At 34.4% G+C, this 16,853-nt stretch overlaps 1 protein-coding gene across 1 annotated transcript; it reads right to left on the bottom strand.

Moving 5' to 3' along the window:
• Positions 1 to 611: 611 nt before the first annotated feature.
• Positions 612 to 14,914, bottom strand: LOC131049088 (methylenetetrahydrofolate reductase (NADH) 1). Its single transcript, XM_057983111.2, has 13 exons — positions 14,762 to 14,914; positions 14,359 to 14,606; positions 12,509 to 12,691; positions 10,380 to 10,440; positions 10,172 to 10,254; positions 7,672 to 7,845; positions 5,788 to 5,961; positions 5,598 to 5,698; positions 5,324 to 5,435; positions 3,617 to 3,697; positions 3,320 to 3,497; positions 1,109 to 1,443; positions 612 to 960 (listed from the first exon to the last, which is right to left on the bottom strand). The coding sequence occupies exons 2-13, from the start codon at positions 14,575 to 14,577 to the stop codon at positions 877 to 879; spliced, it is 1,785 nt and encodes a 594-aa protein (XP_057839094.1). The 5' UTR covers positions 14,578 to 14,606; positions 14,762 to 14,914; the 3' UTR covers positions 612 to 876.
• Positions 14,915 to 16,853: the final 1,939 nt, after the last annotated feature.

Here is a 16,853-nt window from a genome sequence, read left to right on the forward strand (position 1 = left end):
ATGCCATATTCTTATTGGTCCAATTGTATCTCTAATGACAAGTAAATGATTGTTGGACAATAATGACAGTTTAAAAGAAAACCTTGACTCTGAAAATTACAAAGCTAAGTTCAGTTTTTCCTGCTCTTTCTTACTACTTTACTCCCAATGAGGATTTTCCTTCTTTGAACCTCAGCTTCAAAATAAAATAAAAATGTTTTCAAAATTTTCAACCCCATTATTTCCATCGAAACTTCCTTCAAAACTCAAAATGTTTTTCCTTCATTAAATAAAAATAGCAATCCCTAAAAGTTGCCAATTGCCTTGTTTAATCCATCCTTTTAAAACATCAAAACAGTCACGTATCAGGTTCCATTATCTCAACTGAGAAAACTGTGTTACCAAACAGTTATGCTTATTAACAAAAGTAGTTAGATTTCATTCTGGGATTTGCCAAAAAATAACATTTAAAAAAAACAAAGAATGTGTGCATAATTCACAAAGAGATTGAATAAATAATTCCCATTTGTTGTTATCCCTTTCACCAAAAAAATATATCGATGAAGTTCTCAGTGCCCAATGATTGAAGTAACACAGTTTTCATCGTGATAATACTAGAGACACAAAATACATGTAAAAAGGCAACAATTTTTTTTTATATATTTCGTCATTATTTTAATTCACTGCTTGTTTGAGCGGCAGATCTAATTTCCATGATTTAAGGTCTAACTCTCCATTACAAGCAAAGAATAGCTGGGAGTGGAGGAAGAAATAAAATTTTATTTCAGTTCCAGATTCCCTACATGACATTAAATTTGATAACACAAATAGGAAATTCCAAGAGGCTGTGATTATGGAACATTGCTTTGAACCCCCAAATCATCTTAAAACTGCTTTTTATATTTCTTCAAATACTGAAAACAAGTCCCCGTGAATGTAGTCATTGTCCACAAGACTCACTAAGAAGTAACTGCTCTGCACCTGCAGATTCAGACATATTGACTTCAGCCTAAAAGAAAAATCATCACTGTTCTTTTCAGCCCACATGGATTAGCAATTCCTTAAATAACCAACCATCAAACAGTAGGTATAAAAACACAGATATCAACAACCTGAGTTGAGAGTTTACCTCTTCAAGGAGCTTTCTCGAAGGGTCTTCATCTGGATACAAGGATGCCCATTCCTTTTCCCATGCTTGGAATGCTTCATCCTTCCAAACCATAAAACTTACAGGATCTACAACGGTAGGCTGGATAACCTCCTTTGCAGGAAAAACTCCCCATGTCACAGCATTTACGTCATTTGGACCAATATTAGATACAGTCTCACCCTTCTTGTTTACAGCGATGTATGTGAGAAAGGATACTTTTTTGGCTTTCTCAACCACTGCATTCAGCTTTTCTGCAGAGCAGAAAAATTCCACATATGCCTTCTGATAAACATACCCACCTGCCCCTCCCCATCCTGCAATGAAGTCAAGTAATTTAGAACATTCTGAAATATCAACTTTTACATTTTAGATCATGCATTGCAAAAACAAAATTAGAGTCTATATATCTGCTTCACACAGATACCAAACAATGTGAAGGGATGTGCAATTTGGTAGTGGTTAGTACATGATCTATTTACCATCATAATTATGCTCAAAATATATTTAAACAGGGCAATGCAAAGTCTTTGTTTCCTAAAATGCAGATCCACAAATCGGACTAGCATAACATGACAACCAAAAGACGCAGTATACTAATATTTCATTTTTTGTGAAAAAAGAATGACGGCAGTAAAAATTTACTTGGATATTATCAAAATATCACTAAGCAAATACAATGTCGTCATTCTAACTTCCATGATTTGTGCTTTGGAAGAAGGTTGGAACTTACAATCTACAAGATATGAGAGTATAACGTGCTAAAGAAGTTATTATTATCCTCAACAGTCACTTAAATGACAGTATACTGTAATAGAATTCTGAAAATCTTTAGAATGGTGAGATATAATTGGATAGAAGAAAAGTATACTTGTGTTATTATAAACATAGCAACAATCCCAGACTTGAACATCCCTCTTATCCATAGAAATTTGTAGTTTGAAGAAAAGAAAATGATTGAAATCCTGAGAACTAACTCACATGAACTGCATAGTGATTATAGTAAATGCACACTCCCAAAAACATCTTCTGCAAAACTTTGTAAGCTATGTAGCTTAAAAAGAAATAGAAATAGAGCTCAGTTCCTTGAAAATGTCCATGATGTAATGATACTAGATGTGTTTCAGGTGATATTAGCAATTGCAAATCAGTTTAGGAAACCCAATACAACCAAAGTTCAAACCAAGCTTCATGATTTTACTGTGAATCTAAATGACTATTGAAAGAACTAAGCAAGTAAACATGGGATTTCAACAAACCCAGAATTCTTTGGGCTAACAGGATGTTTTATTTTCACTTCTTTCAGATTTGTCTTATAGTGGTTTTTTGTTTTCAATCATTTATTATTTTAATTCATTTACAGTTCGTTACTTCTCTCCAGGGTAGTTCAGTTGGGAAGTGTTTATGGGTAGCAAACGATGACACTAAAAAAGACAACTAGAAGGATCACACTTTGCAGGAAGATATAAGCACAGTGTATTGTCTAGACTCTAGACACTTCGTTGAGTCTGACAAACCAATTGGACCTAAAGGACATCAAAAGTCATCATCATCATCATTTGTAATGGAGGTGAGGCAAGATTGGATCACTTAAGAAATGTGTTTAAGAAAAGTTTAAATTCAGATTTGTTCCCTCCTGGGATTTAAAAAAGGGAAACCAAAAACTCTATCAGAAAAAGCCAGAACTCTGCTTACTTAAATTAAAATAACCCACTCATACTGTGTTTGTTTTAGTTGTACTTGTAAATTTGTAATTATCAGAATTCTTCTAGAAAATAAAACTGATCATGTGGTTGACTATAGGGTCCTACATATTATCATGGAAAACTAAAAGCCAAACTCCATAAAGATAAAAGGTTGGAACAAAAATGAAACTAGAAATTATTTGTGAAAAATAATAACTGTGCCATAAAAGGATGCAGGAAAATATCCTCTCCTTAAACAACTACTGCTTATCTGAATAGGGACTTTCCTCAAACTAGCATAGAGGTGGATAATAGAAAGAAAATGTGCCACCTTGTCACCTTAGTCCATTTTTCAACCCATGAGAATACCTTCAAGAAACTTTTGATAAATATAAACCAGCTAATGAAAACAGTTCTCCACTTCTTATCCAGATTGAAGTGACAAATTAAAACTGCCTTTTGATGCTCCTTATAGAAATTTATGAAGCAAAAGAATAAATGTACTGACCGACAGAAGGAGAATCAGATTTCTCGCCATTCACTGCAGGCTGACTATTTATTGTCAGAAAACCTTTCAAGTTTAGCTGTGCTAATTTTTCATTAATCTTCACTGTCTCAGGCTGGAGGCCATCAAGTTCTGACCATGGATTGCTCTTCAATTTTCCCAAACAATAGTTTGCAAATTTCTGGATGACAAATAAACACCATACTTAACATAAGAGCAGTGATCCAGAAGCAAACTTGATTGACATTAAGCACATTATATAAAATCAATTTGAACCAGAAAATAATATTATTATGGTACCTCCTTGACATCATTTAAGGAACTAAGAGGAACAACCCATTCCTCCAAAATCTTCTTGTTCCTTGAGCGTCGCCTCAAGAACTGTCATTCCAAATATAATTTTCCATTAGATAATCAAATTCCCCAAAAGTAATAAAAGGGTTAGCAACAGAGTTAAGAAATATACATATATTGATTAATATGATGATCCCCCCTGAAAGAAGAGATAGTAATGGTTCTGAAGTACTCATTTATAAGAGTTTAAGTTACATTTTGGCTCCATCTGTATATTGGAGCCTCTGTTATTAGATTTATTATTTGTTAGAATGATGCACAAGCCATGCAGATTTACATACTAACAAGCTACTATATAAACTAGCAATGCTCATAACCACTACACAAGCAAACAAATCATTTGGGTCCAACGGTTCACCCATCTTTGGCCTCTAAAACAATGATAAGTTTGCATAATGTTCAAAGATGACCTGTAATATCTATTATAATTGAAGATGTACACTGTAGCATGCCACAGAAATCGTGACCACTAGAGAAATACACTATTCTACTCTGGCATCTCAGTTATAAATAGGGTAAAATCTTCAATGCCAGACAGCCTTTAAAAGTTTGACTATTTAAGAGTTCAAACTAGCACATATATCAGCAAGAAATGCCAAAGAAGCATCAAAAATTTAAATGAGAATGAAGCTTATAGATTTCAAAACTTGCTTTGGCAAAAGCTATGGCAAAATGACATGGCAATTATCATATAGACCAAAAACCAGGACGGATATGACTGGCTATCATTCTATTAAAACCATTCTCCCATCCTTTTTGTGTGAAAGAGGTCAAGAAGTCCAAGTGCTGCTAAAATGCTGCTTTGTCACACTAGAGGACTCATTGTGACATGGAATTAAAAGCCTGCCAGATATTTGAAACAGGTATAAATTCTCTAAATATCCATATTTTGAATTGTTTCTCAGAAGTGTGGGTGCCCAGAAGACAAATTAAGAGAATTATTGACTCGTGGAATTCAAAAGTTTGCTCTTTTGTTATGGATTTCCGATTTTCAATAAGACAAATTAAGAGAATTATTGGCTCGTGGAATTCAAAAGTTTGCTCTTTTGTTATGGATTTCCGATTTTCATTGAAGAAATCAACAGTAGTTTCCTGTAAGTTGATTTTGATTCACATATCTTCAAAAACTTTTGTACAACTACATGTGCTATTAGAGATGCCTCCTGGCCCAAAGTCATTTCTTCTACTCTTCCTCGTCAATTTTGCTCCCATCAATTGTTCTCCAGACATCAATTTACAGAAAACTTATTGATATTACACTCTTATTGCATCAGAGAAATACCATGATTCTAAGCACAACGAGACATTAAAGAATATACTAGTGGCATTTCCAATTAAGCATTAAGCATAGCACCATACAACCTCTCACATAAGGTTTTCACAGTGGAAAACACTTAACAAACAAAAACAATGAACAAGATACAAAAAACAGCTTAACATTCTTTTGAAAACATGGGCCAATGAAAACATATTGTTGATCAGAATAACTGTTCTCTATGTTTATTTTCATGTATCGACTTCACAAGGGTAAAAGAAACCAAACAAAGATCAATAACTGACAATGCTGTGAGGCAAAGACTTACTTTTTCTTACACAGAAACAGTCCATAAAAGGCGATACTAGTTGACACACTTTTACATGGTTTCAATATACCTGATAGTCATTAGCTGCTCCATAAGCTGGACTACGTGCATCACCCCATCTACCATGTGGAAATTGTTCCCAACCGATGGTCCGAGTAATGTAGCTCCTTGGTCGATTGGCCCTGGAAATAGAAGTAATGGTGTTGATGTTATAAAGCATGGCCAGAGGCTGGATATTTCACATTTGAATTACACACTGAACAAGAATTCTTCTGTTATAATATTTAGAGAAAATCTCAATAAATCAATCAATGAATTCAGGTCCAAAACTTTACAACACATACCAAAATATGGGTCGTACATCTTCTTTAGTCCGTAGAATATTTGCTGCTGGCCTCCATGGCAAAGGCCTCTTAATCTTAGTGATGTCAATCAAGCCAAGATTCTGCCATAGAATATCTTCCAGTCATTAGAAAATAACTATTATAATATCCAAACGAATATCAACCACAAAAAGGAGTTTTACATACATACCGAAAGGATAGCCAGTGCCGACTTGTCCATGTTGAGAGTATATAAATGCAAAGTCTTAATTCCATGAGCTAGAATCTTCTTACACATTTCAGTGCCTAGATGAATACCATAAGCTCTTACAGCCTCATCATTCTCTTTGATGGGTTCCAATGCAGCGGTGATCTCCGAAGGAATCTGAATACAGTTCATTAAGAAGTAAAATTTCCTGAATGGGAATAAACCTAGGTATCCAAGAGAGGATTACCATGATTCATCTCTCAAACTCAAAGCATTTTCTAAATTAGTAACATGGCTGGGTGTTGGAATTTGCCTTCTTGATTAATCTTGCAGAACACAAATCTGAAGCCTGAAATTTATTTTCTACTTTCTATAATATAGCCATAATACATCAACATGAACAATAACACACACAATTAGCTCTACTACAGAAGTGGGTTGCACATATTTAATCCCAATATTAAGACATGGGGGGGAGGGGGGGGACTACAAAAAAGCACTGTTCATACACTAAATAATTTAAACATGCTTCATAGCTGCACAAACTTGACGCATATAATCTAAGAATCTCGCAACTCCAACTACAACTAGAGTCAAAAGAGTATATTTTTGAAGGAAACATCATGCTAAGGGAGATTAAATGGCTTAAATCCAATCAGGTGTGCATCACTAGCTTCTTTGCACAATAGAACGCACTGAATGAAATGACAGTACACATGACCATCAAGCATAAGTCTTGTTGGACAGACACAAAATAAATGCAAGCTTGTATGCCATTTTTTTGTGCGTGCTTTCCTGTCTCTTATGCATGACAGAACCTTGTGAATGATAACCCTAACCTACATTTCTTGTAGGGTTATTATTGAAGTTCTTTGAGGCTCGGCATGAAATTTATTTGATCACTTCGTATGCCTCTCATTAAATATAAAAAATCTTGATACTTGCAACTTCATTTGAAATATCCATTTTTCCATGACCATAGGATATTCTGGTTTAAGGTCAAATTCTCAATTCTTGTGATGCTATCTCAAATCCAGCAATGGCCAGTTTCATGTTAAGGGCAATTAATTTATTGAGCAAACTGTTAGTGAATCTTTTTTAAGCATGAGAGGACCCAGTAAGTAATTCAAATAAAAAAAACATTTTCTCTTGTAAAAATATATAGTTCCATCAGCCAGCAATGGACACCACCTTATGAGGCGTCCTTCCCTTGGAACCAATGTCCACAGTTCCAATATGTTTGCTTGCACATTGCAATGATTAAAGGATTGAGAGGCTCTTAAAAATGGGGTTATACTATAATCGAGTAACTTATGGTGTGTGTGTAACAGTTCCAATCTGTGTGCATGCATGTTAGCATTAATGAAAGGATTGAATAACTCTTTAAAATGAGGATTTATAATAATCAAATATTCTACCAAGTGAGTTAACAAAAGTAACTTGCAACTTGTGCTTGTTGCTATATGACTGCAATAATACACATTATATTAACGTACTAGAGATTGTGGATGTTCTTTGATACAATCAATTCCTTGTGTTCCTTGCTTAGTGTGTCAGTCCAACAAAAAATAAAATACAATCCCCTAAGAATCCATGACAGCATTCTGAGATACTCATGTATTTGTTGAAAATGTATGTAAGATTGACTAGTAATACAATTTAGTATTGCATGTTCAAAAGATAGGGAAGCAAGATATGTGAATGAAGATCAAGGAAGCATGTAGGTGATATACCCACAGGAGTTTGATTAGTTTAGATACTTCCAGTTCTAAATTTTGCACTAAAAGACTCAAGTTGATAACATGCCAAGAATTAGAGTAAAAAAAAAGGTACCTTTCCTAATCATATAGATTTTCCAACTGATATGAAAATAGAAGGCTGGCATACCTTAGTTTTGCAAAATCCAGCCATACGCAAAAACCCCTTGTAGTTATTTATAGGCATGATGCCAGGAACAATGGGGCACTTGATGCCAATTTCTCGACAATCATTCACAAACTTCAGAAAGATGTCTGTGTCATAAAATAACTGTGTAATTATTAAATCTGCACCTGCATCAACCTGCAATACCAAGCACAGTAAGTTAAATTAGTTGGAAAAAGAATCCTGTCGAAAGAAACCTGTGATACACAATAAATTGATAACAATCCTGTCAGAAAACTAGTTGGCAAATAATAGAAGTCTACTGTAGAGGAATTCCAGCTAAGAAACAAACCAAGGGGCACACTAATGAACAAGACATTGGCAGAACTCAACATCACAGTAGGGGAATACCGTTTTTTTTTTTTTTGAACTGGGGAAATAACATTATACCACTCATCTGAGGTTATAATGGGAACTGCTCCCCTTTCTGGTTGGGAAGAAATTTCAACAAAAACATTAGCCAGAATGAATATAACATTCAAGTATTATATCAGACGAAGCTAAATCAAGTAGAAATTATCATTCACCAAATAAAGCAGAAGAACCATCTTTTAATTCTTATTTTATAATTGCAAGTCTAAAGAGATCCTATTAACATTTAGGATTAGTAATTGGTTTGGGTTAAGATTTAGGTACTTCGGTACAGAAAAATAATTGGGGGTTGGGTACATCCATACAAAAACATATAAAAATAATAAATTTATAAATATTTTAGCCAAAAACACTGAAACAGGAATTAAATTCAGATAACAAATAACATGCATATAATACATAAAACAAACATAATATTTAAGAATGCTCAAATTTTAAGAACTTGAAAATAGTAAACTTGAGTAAATTAAAAGCACTACAATTTAAATGAACTTAAAAATATTTATATGCATCAAAACTAGACTGGGAAGAAGGTGAGATTTCCAAGTCCCTATTTCCAAGTCCCATCCCCATATATGGATAAAGTTATTAACTCCAGCGCTATTACAAGAACTCATGTAAACTTGATATAACATGTTTCAAGAAAAACAGATAAGCTGCTTCTATGTTTAAGAAAAACTTTACCAGACAGTTCGAAAACATCTATCCTCATATGCTTGTAATTTTATGGTTCCTTCAATTTCCCCTTAGACAATTTAAATTCCTCGCTTGCTAATGTTAGCTAAAGTAAAGCAGTTGTAAGCACTAAAACGTGTTTCTACATTCAACAAATACAGATAAGCTGTTTCTGCATTCAAGAAAACTTTATCAAACAGTGCAAAAAGAAAGCTCTACAGCAATTCTCATATTCTTACCATTTTTCTGATTCCTTCAGTTTCCCCATAAGCATCCTAGGGTCCTAGGTTGCTAATGTTAGCTAAAGAAAAGTAGTAGCAAGAACCAGAAGTTATTTCTTGGACACCAAAGTAGCTCGCTCGGGTTCAGGTTCTGGTTTGGGTTTACAGATTTAGTATATGGATTCAACAAAAAAAAGATTGGGTTTATTTAGGGTTCATTCATATAAAAAACATATAAAATCATAAATATAAATATTTTAACCTAAAAACAGGGATAACCACATAACATAAATTTAATAAACAAAACAAGCATAAAAATTCTTCTAGATTCATAGCTGCCTGATATGAAAAGCTTAACTCCCTTTTGTGGACCCTACAGAGAGCATAAAAATTAAAAATTAAACCCACTACTAATACGTTTGGACACTTAAAAGCCAAAAGATAAGAAGTAAAGAATATGTTATGGAATCTTAACAACATGAAGACAGTAAATTATTGGTTTCTAAGATAAACGTAGCAGATAATACTAATAAAACCTCCTGAACAGCAGTCACAGCAGATAATAACAACACCTCCAAAACTCAATCATTTTCACCCACTGCTCATTGACCAAAGAAATTAGTAGAACAAAGAGAAGCTTTGGAGAATGATGATGCCATTAACAGAGAAACAATCATATTACTGCAATGGTGCCATTTGCACAAGTCCCCCATTGTTAACAGAAAAACAGGAAGATGTGAGAGGGATTTTTAATTTTGTGCGTTTGTAAAATGTGATGGAAAAAAGAGTGTAAAAATGATTCAAAAATTTTGAAAGAGACATTTTTCTGGGCAGGTTCTGCCAGATTCATCATGGGTTCATCCAGTACAAACCCACAGGCATCATACTGCACCCTGGCCAAATCCCCTTGCATACCGGACATGGATCTGGGCATTCCCCTCATGAATCAGTAACTTATAGATTTTACAGCTTGATTTCTTGTTTTTTCCAATTTGATGTGCATCTATACCATTCCCTTGCAAGGGAAAATGGACATTATCTTATCTCCATCAACCAATCCTCCATTTCATTTTTATCTAGACGAGATAGTGGAAAGAGAACCAAACAGAAAAAAAATCAAATGAAAAATACTACGCCATAACCAATCCAAGTACCAGCAGCCTGGACCAAAAACAATCTGGATCTACTTAATATACCTTTGATTTCAAGTAAACCAAATCCTTTTTATAAGCTTCTTCAGTAGCTCCCTCTTCACTCGCAATCATATCAGGATGAGCCTCTGAGATTACAAATATGATAATATCAATATCACAATTAAACAAAGAATATTGAGAAGATGGAGGCTAGAGCAGAAACAATTGCAGGTCCCATTTCCAATCACTCTAAGCCATAACACTATTTTACCTGGATAGCCAGCAACTGTAACTCCAAAGTAATCGCCGTACTTCGATCTAATATGTTTAACCTGAATGAAACAAGCAGAAGTCAAAATTGTTTAGTGTAACAGTAATCCTGACAAAGGCATGCATATAAATATGTGGCCATCTATAAATGAAAAATTATCATGTTGTGAAATTACTTGTAAATTGCTAAATTGTATTCGCTTCATGAAATATTTAAATTTTAAGTGGTTATATAGGGATTAGCACTAGTAGACGTTGTGCCTCTTGTGCTGGTTAAAGAACAAAATTATAAATTCTATATTCACAACTAGAGATGTCTGCATCAAAATCTAGAAAATTCTAGTGAGGCGAGAGTAATTAAAAAATTCAAGGTTTTTACCCCATATGCTTGGGAAAGTGTTGTTGGAATCATATATGAAACTAGTCACGAATGAAAAATAGTCAATGTCATTGATAGATTCCTGCTACGATGATTTTTTGAACTATTTAGCTATCTTTGTTTCAATGGTTAGTTGATACCTTCAAATTAGTCGGGTTTCATTTCCTCCTTCCAGGATGATGAATTAGGATGACATCTCTTCCATCTTTGTATAAAGATGGAGACAACAGATTTTGATTAATGATAGTAGTAAGACCATCCTAGATCAGCCCAAGGACTTGGGGGGCTACTTGCCAGGGCCATGAATCAAATTTTTGTTAGCCTGAGAATTTTTAGAATCAAAGAACAGACATCAGTCTGAATATTTCCTTTGAAGCAAGACACACTTTCCCCTGCCAGAAAATAGTTCATAATTTCTTCTCAAAAGGTTCCAAGTAGTAGTCATCCAAATATGTAAGAGTACAGTTAATCTCAACAAACCAGAATAGAAAGAAACAAAAAAAAGAACTTGCAATAATAGGCAGTGATTATGGAACCAGATTAAACCCAAACTAGCTATAACTCAAACTTGTTATTTGTTCGTTCATGTTGTCAAATTTTAATGCATTTCTACATACAAAACATGTAAACCACCAGAATTTCAGATGTTTTCCCTATACACAATGTATTAAAAAAACTTATTCATAATTAAAATTTTATCTTCATTCTATAAAAGCATATATTGTTATCAAAAGTAGTATAATTTCATTAATTTGCACCAGAATTTCAGATGTTTTACACCTGACATTAACTTGGAATCTTGGTGAGTATGGGATAGAGTATGGGTGTGTCGGTGGATGTGGGGAACAATGACAGCCAACATTTTAGAGATATATACCTATGAAATATAAGAATTAATTAGCATAAAAAAGAGATAAGAACCCATTCACCCAATGTTACCAATCAAACTTGTCCAAGGTAGCACATTGAAGACTTCATAAATTCGACAGCTGTGAATCAATTGTCTCTACCAATTGTGGCAATGAAAAAGTATTAAATATTATATGACTAGCACAAAATCCATCTTAACATGGATCTGATATATGACCAGCACAAGTCCATCTTAACACGGATCTGCTTTATGCCTAGCACAAATCCAACTTAGAATGGATCTGATAGGTATCCAAAAGATTTAAGGTAGCCAATAACACCACAAATGTTGGGATCTGAAATCTTTTGGATAATTCCCAGTACATGAATCAAAACATGAATATCAAACTGACTAGCAGTATGAGACGCCAATTTTGTTAATTTGTTCATGGGAAAACTTTAAAATGTAAGGTTTATGGCATAAATTCATATCTAAAGTTTATGTAGAAAATTGGATGTATATATTATTTTGGATTTCTTTTAATATTACAAGCAGTTTGGAATTTTTTGCGCCCCAAAAAGTTACTCCTATTCAAAATAATTAAATATAAGACCACACCCAAAAATAATTGCAGCACGTCTTTCCAAGGCAATTACAGATGCAATTTTCTTAATTAAACATTTGACTTGAGGTTTTGTGATTTCTAACCATTCATATTATTATAAGAAATATTCAAGATCGATAGGCAAATCTTAATTCTGCTTTTTGTTTTTCATGATTTATTGCATGTCTCTCCTTTGCATGGATGGGAAAGTAAAATCCTGGAAATAGAAACATGAAAATTAACAGAAATACAACACTGAAAATTTTCCTAGAATTCAATAGGAAAAAAGAGTAATACCAGATCAAGAGCACAGGCAAATCCACCTTCAACTTGGACAAACTTATCCTGTCCATGTGGAGGGTCTCCACGAAGAGCCAATACATTCTGAATGCCATTTTCTTTGATGGTCTCTAAGGCATGATCAATTTTCTCCACAGGCATGTTTGTGCAAGTTAAATGCATCATGGATTCCACACAAATCTGAACAAGTTCACAAACACAGACAAAATGAGCAAAGTCTCAATTCAAGTATCAGAACATCATAAATAGCCTTTTATCAGGATCAAACAGTGATAGAATCCCAAAATCAAAAGCAAGAATAAAAATATATCCTTATCCAACACATTGTAAACTCGAGAAAAATGATATCCAGTCAATATGTCACCAGCATGACTGAATTGAAATGCAAATGATGTTACAAACTTACAGATAAACTTCAGTCTACTCATGAGATGAGGACCATAACATAACTAACGATGTCTAAAAGCTTATATTTATCACATGCATAAAGTAAGACTAGATACCTTATTAATACTAACATACAGATTGAAATAACTAAAATACAATGAAATTGGCTCTAAGTTAATAAGTTCCTCATCTTATTGTGGACCTTCCAACTAGGTGCCTATGGTATGAACAGCTGTCAACAACAATAGTTCAGTTTATGGTAGATGGGCTCTCCAACAGGAATGCTGTATGATCATAGCCCCACATAAGTCCTTGGCGTGGTGGTCTAGCTTCATTCTGTAGAGACTGGATATGATCTGGGTTCTCTTAGGACGCATGGATCAGAATCTTCCCTCTTAAATTTCGCCAAATTTTACCGGCAAAGAGCGTGTAGGAGAAGATGATCATTTCTCCAGCCTGTTCGCATTATTGGCAACAGACAGGCCCCACCCAACCATTCCTGTGTAGATTGTCACCTATAACTAATTTTTTGTTATGATAAACCACACAGATGCATTGATTTTGGGCCATGCTTTTGGTTTCCAGATTTTTTTCATTATATTTTATCTAACTGGTACATTCCATCAGCGAAACAGGTGGGCTGATTGATGGTCGTCTCTGTTCCTTGTGAGAACATGTCTACACTGAAATTCAGATAACAATCTTGTAACTTGCAGTAGATAGTGGTTTTTGAAAACTTTGTAGCAGTGGTTCATTTCAGATGTAGGTCCCCATTTTTTGGTCCTTTATAAAACAATTTGAAATGTACATTAAGTTCCTTCTTTTGATCACATACGTAAGTGGAACCAGACCTGTAGTGATGAAAATCCATCTTTTCTCTTGACATTGTCTTCCAGATAACTTTCCGCATAATGCCTTCTGTCAGGAGAACCAGCCCTACGTATATTTCTACTGGGAAGCACTGCGGTTGATAGTTTTATGCACCGCCCATTGCCAGATCCAGGGGTTGATTCATGGACTTATCAAACAAACCCACAAACACGAAAAAAGACTTCCTAAACTGCTCAAAGTTCGAATTATAATTACGGCTCAAAGTTTGAATTATAATTATGGCAGATCTAAATACCAACAAATGATTTAGATTGTTGAGTCAATTTTGCTAGATATCCTTCAGACCTTGACTCTTAGCTAAAGAAAGGATAAGCCACCATGCCATAACATGTTAGACTGGCATCGTAAAATGTTTATCCTCTGCGAAAAGAAAAAAATACCAACCAAACGTGCAGAATTGCAAATCACATATTCATCGAATATATGCAATCCTCAACCTGCCCAAAACTGAACACTCTCCCCCTCTCAATACACACACCAAACAGAGTTCCCAGATAGTTAAAGTTTGAAATCCAACACACATATATGTATAGTTTAATAAGAGCTAGAAACACATAAGAATAGCATACCATGTTTTGCATCTTGTTAGAAATGTCAAGAGTGAGATCCGCGGTGGATCCTCCAGCACCCCATGTAATGTCACAGAATGCAGGCTGATGCTCCACCATTCTATCCATTCTCTCGAACAGATTGTCAATACCCTCATCTGTTCTTGGAGGAAAAAATTCGAAGGAGAATATCACCTTGCCCTCCTTCTCTGCATTCTGCAGCTTCTCAATTACCTTCATCTTTCCACCCCAACTTTGAGAAACACCCACTGACAAAATCCCAAACAAAAACCAAATCAGACTACAAAAGTGCAGATATCATAAACAGGAGCCACAAATCTATAAAAGCGGCTCTCAGAATTGAAAGATCCAAGTGCAAATTAAGTAAAAACATCTGCCTTTAGTTATGGCATTCGATGCATACCTTGCTGGAGAGGAAGAAAATGGGTCTGCGATCAAAACAGACGGACAGTCCAAGCAATGTGGTAAGAAGTGATGGTGGGTTTTATTATTTATACTGTTTAAAGCACTTATAATTGTACGTATTCAAAATGAATGCAATGAGATCTAGAGGGTAGGTATAACCGTGGCGAGTTTAGGAAAACCTCAGTTGAGGCAGTGCTTGGTTAGCTAGGCATTGCTTGGTTAGCTAAAATCTCTATCCCATAATCAAACGAAAAATGGTCTACCTGATTTCAGTAAACAAAATTTAGAATTAGGTAGTTCAGTTGTTTTGAGTCCTTAAACACAATGTTGTGGGGTATCAAATATCTAAAATGGTAATGAACGATTGAGGGTGACCTTTTACCTACAATTAGGTATATGTCTCTTTAGAACAAAGTCATAACGGGGTTGGTGTAGATTATGATAAAAAATATATTTATTTATTTTTATTGAAACAATCCAAAGATTTATAATGTAGTTGTTATATTTATAATTTTTTGGAGGGTTTTTGGAGGGCACAGTCAACAACTTGTTATATTTTTCTCATTTTTCTTTGGAGGAATACATAACCTTTATTTAATCTATCAATAAAATAGTTCAAAAATAATTTTTATAAATTGTGAGAGGATTCTTTTTCTTAGTATCGTTTAGGAATTAAAATATGAGGTAAGCATTGAATATTCAATCAAAGTTAAAGAATAATCATTGTTCAATGGTCAATACTTTTTGTGATTTTGCTTGATAAATACTGATAAATCAAAAGAAATAAAGATTTAGGTTACCTATATAATATTTAGAAAAGCCTACAAAACTGATATAGCCAAGATTTTCTCTTTGTAGCTCCTAAGTATGGATGAGATCTAAGAGTCTTTAAATCATTGAGTAGTGAAATTACTTTCTTTCAAAGGAAAATATTGTAATTGATAGATTATAGAAGCCCCTTTGAATGATTTTTTTGTGTTTGAAATATCTTACATTTGGAATGTATCATATGAGTTGTCATATCTTTTTAAATTAAAAAAAAATTCCTAGCTTCAAAAAGTAATGAAGCAATTCATTTACAATATTCTTAACTCATTGGATATGCTAATTGATTTCAAACAAGTTGGGTCTAGATCATTTGCATTGGGAATGATCATAATGCACAATTTAACCTATATGAGTTTAGGAGAATGTTTTCTATATTAGAAGTAGCAAAACAAGGGTGTTGACCCTTTACACAAACAACCAATAGGTAGCATTAACAACTTACAACACACTAACAAGCAGCATACTTACAGTATATCAAAAAAAGCATAAAATTCTTAACAATATAATAATAATGATATATAAAGTCTTATTAAAATAAACCAAAAGACTTAAAAAGCTAAAGTCACTCAACTAGTAGCTATTTGAGCACATTTCTCCAGTCATCAGTGAGGAACTTGAAGAGTTCCTTGTAATTCCCTTCATTGTCAACATCTTTACCTAGGACTTTTTTTTGCATTGGGCACAAGGAAGTGGTCGAGTTGTGCATCACCCTCAAACTAAATTTGGAGACGTTGATCATCTTCTGCTCCATCTCCATCACCTTTTTCGTCAAGGCCTCCAATTCCTCTGTTGTCAACATCTTTACCTAGGACTTTTTTTTGCATTGGGCACAAGGAAGTGGTCGAGTTGTGCATCACCCTCAAACTAAATTTGGAGACGTTGATCATCTTCTGCTCCATCTCCATCACCTTTTTCGTCAAGGCCTCCAATTCCTCTGTTGTGGTCTTGCAATTAGCACAATTGTGCGTGCTCTCCCCTTAGTGATTGTCCACCTCCTTCGGCATGGCCTCGAGTCAAGTTTAGGGGTTCATTTTTACCACTGTATGCATAGTTGTCGCTAGTGGATTTGTCTAAAATTTCAACCTTCCATGTGCCATCCTCAGCTTCTTCCTCATCTTCAGTGGCATCCTCATTGTCAATAGCATCCTCCTCTTCTAATTCTTCCTCATAATCGACTAGTTTTTTATCATCAGTTTAGGAGAATGTTAAATCATATGTATGAAACTATATAAAGATTGTGTGGGTTCTTAAAAGTGTGAACA

This window comes from Cryptomeria japonica, chromosome 7 (assembly GCF_030272615.1).
Source record: "Cryptomeria japonica chromosome 7, Sugi_1.0, whole genome shotgun sequence".
Lineage (NCBI taxonomy): Eukaryota > Viridiplantae > Streptophyta > Pinopsida > Cupressales > Cupressaceae > Cryptomeria > Cryptomeria japonica.

What these genes read in the sequence shown, in the direction of transcription:
- LOC131049088 (XM_057983111.2), bottom strand. Translation starts at nt 14,577, where the DNA reads ATGAAGGTAATTGAGAAGCTGCAGAATGCAGAGAAGGAGGGCAAGGTG. An exon ending in CGGCACTGGCTATCCTTTCG is followed by an intron (nt 5,699 to 5,787) that starts GTATGTATGTAA and finishes ATTCTATGGCAG; the next exon opens with AATCTTGGCTTGATTGACAT. An exon ending in CCTTAAATGATGTCAAGGAG is followed by an intron (nt 3,498 to 3,616) that starts GTACCATAATAA and finishes TTTGTCATCCAG; the next exon opens with AAATTTGCAAACTATTGTTT.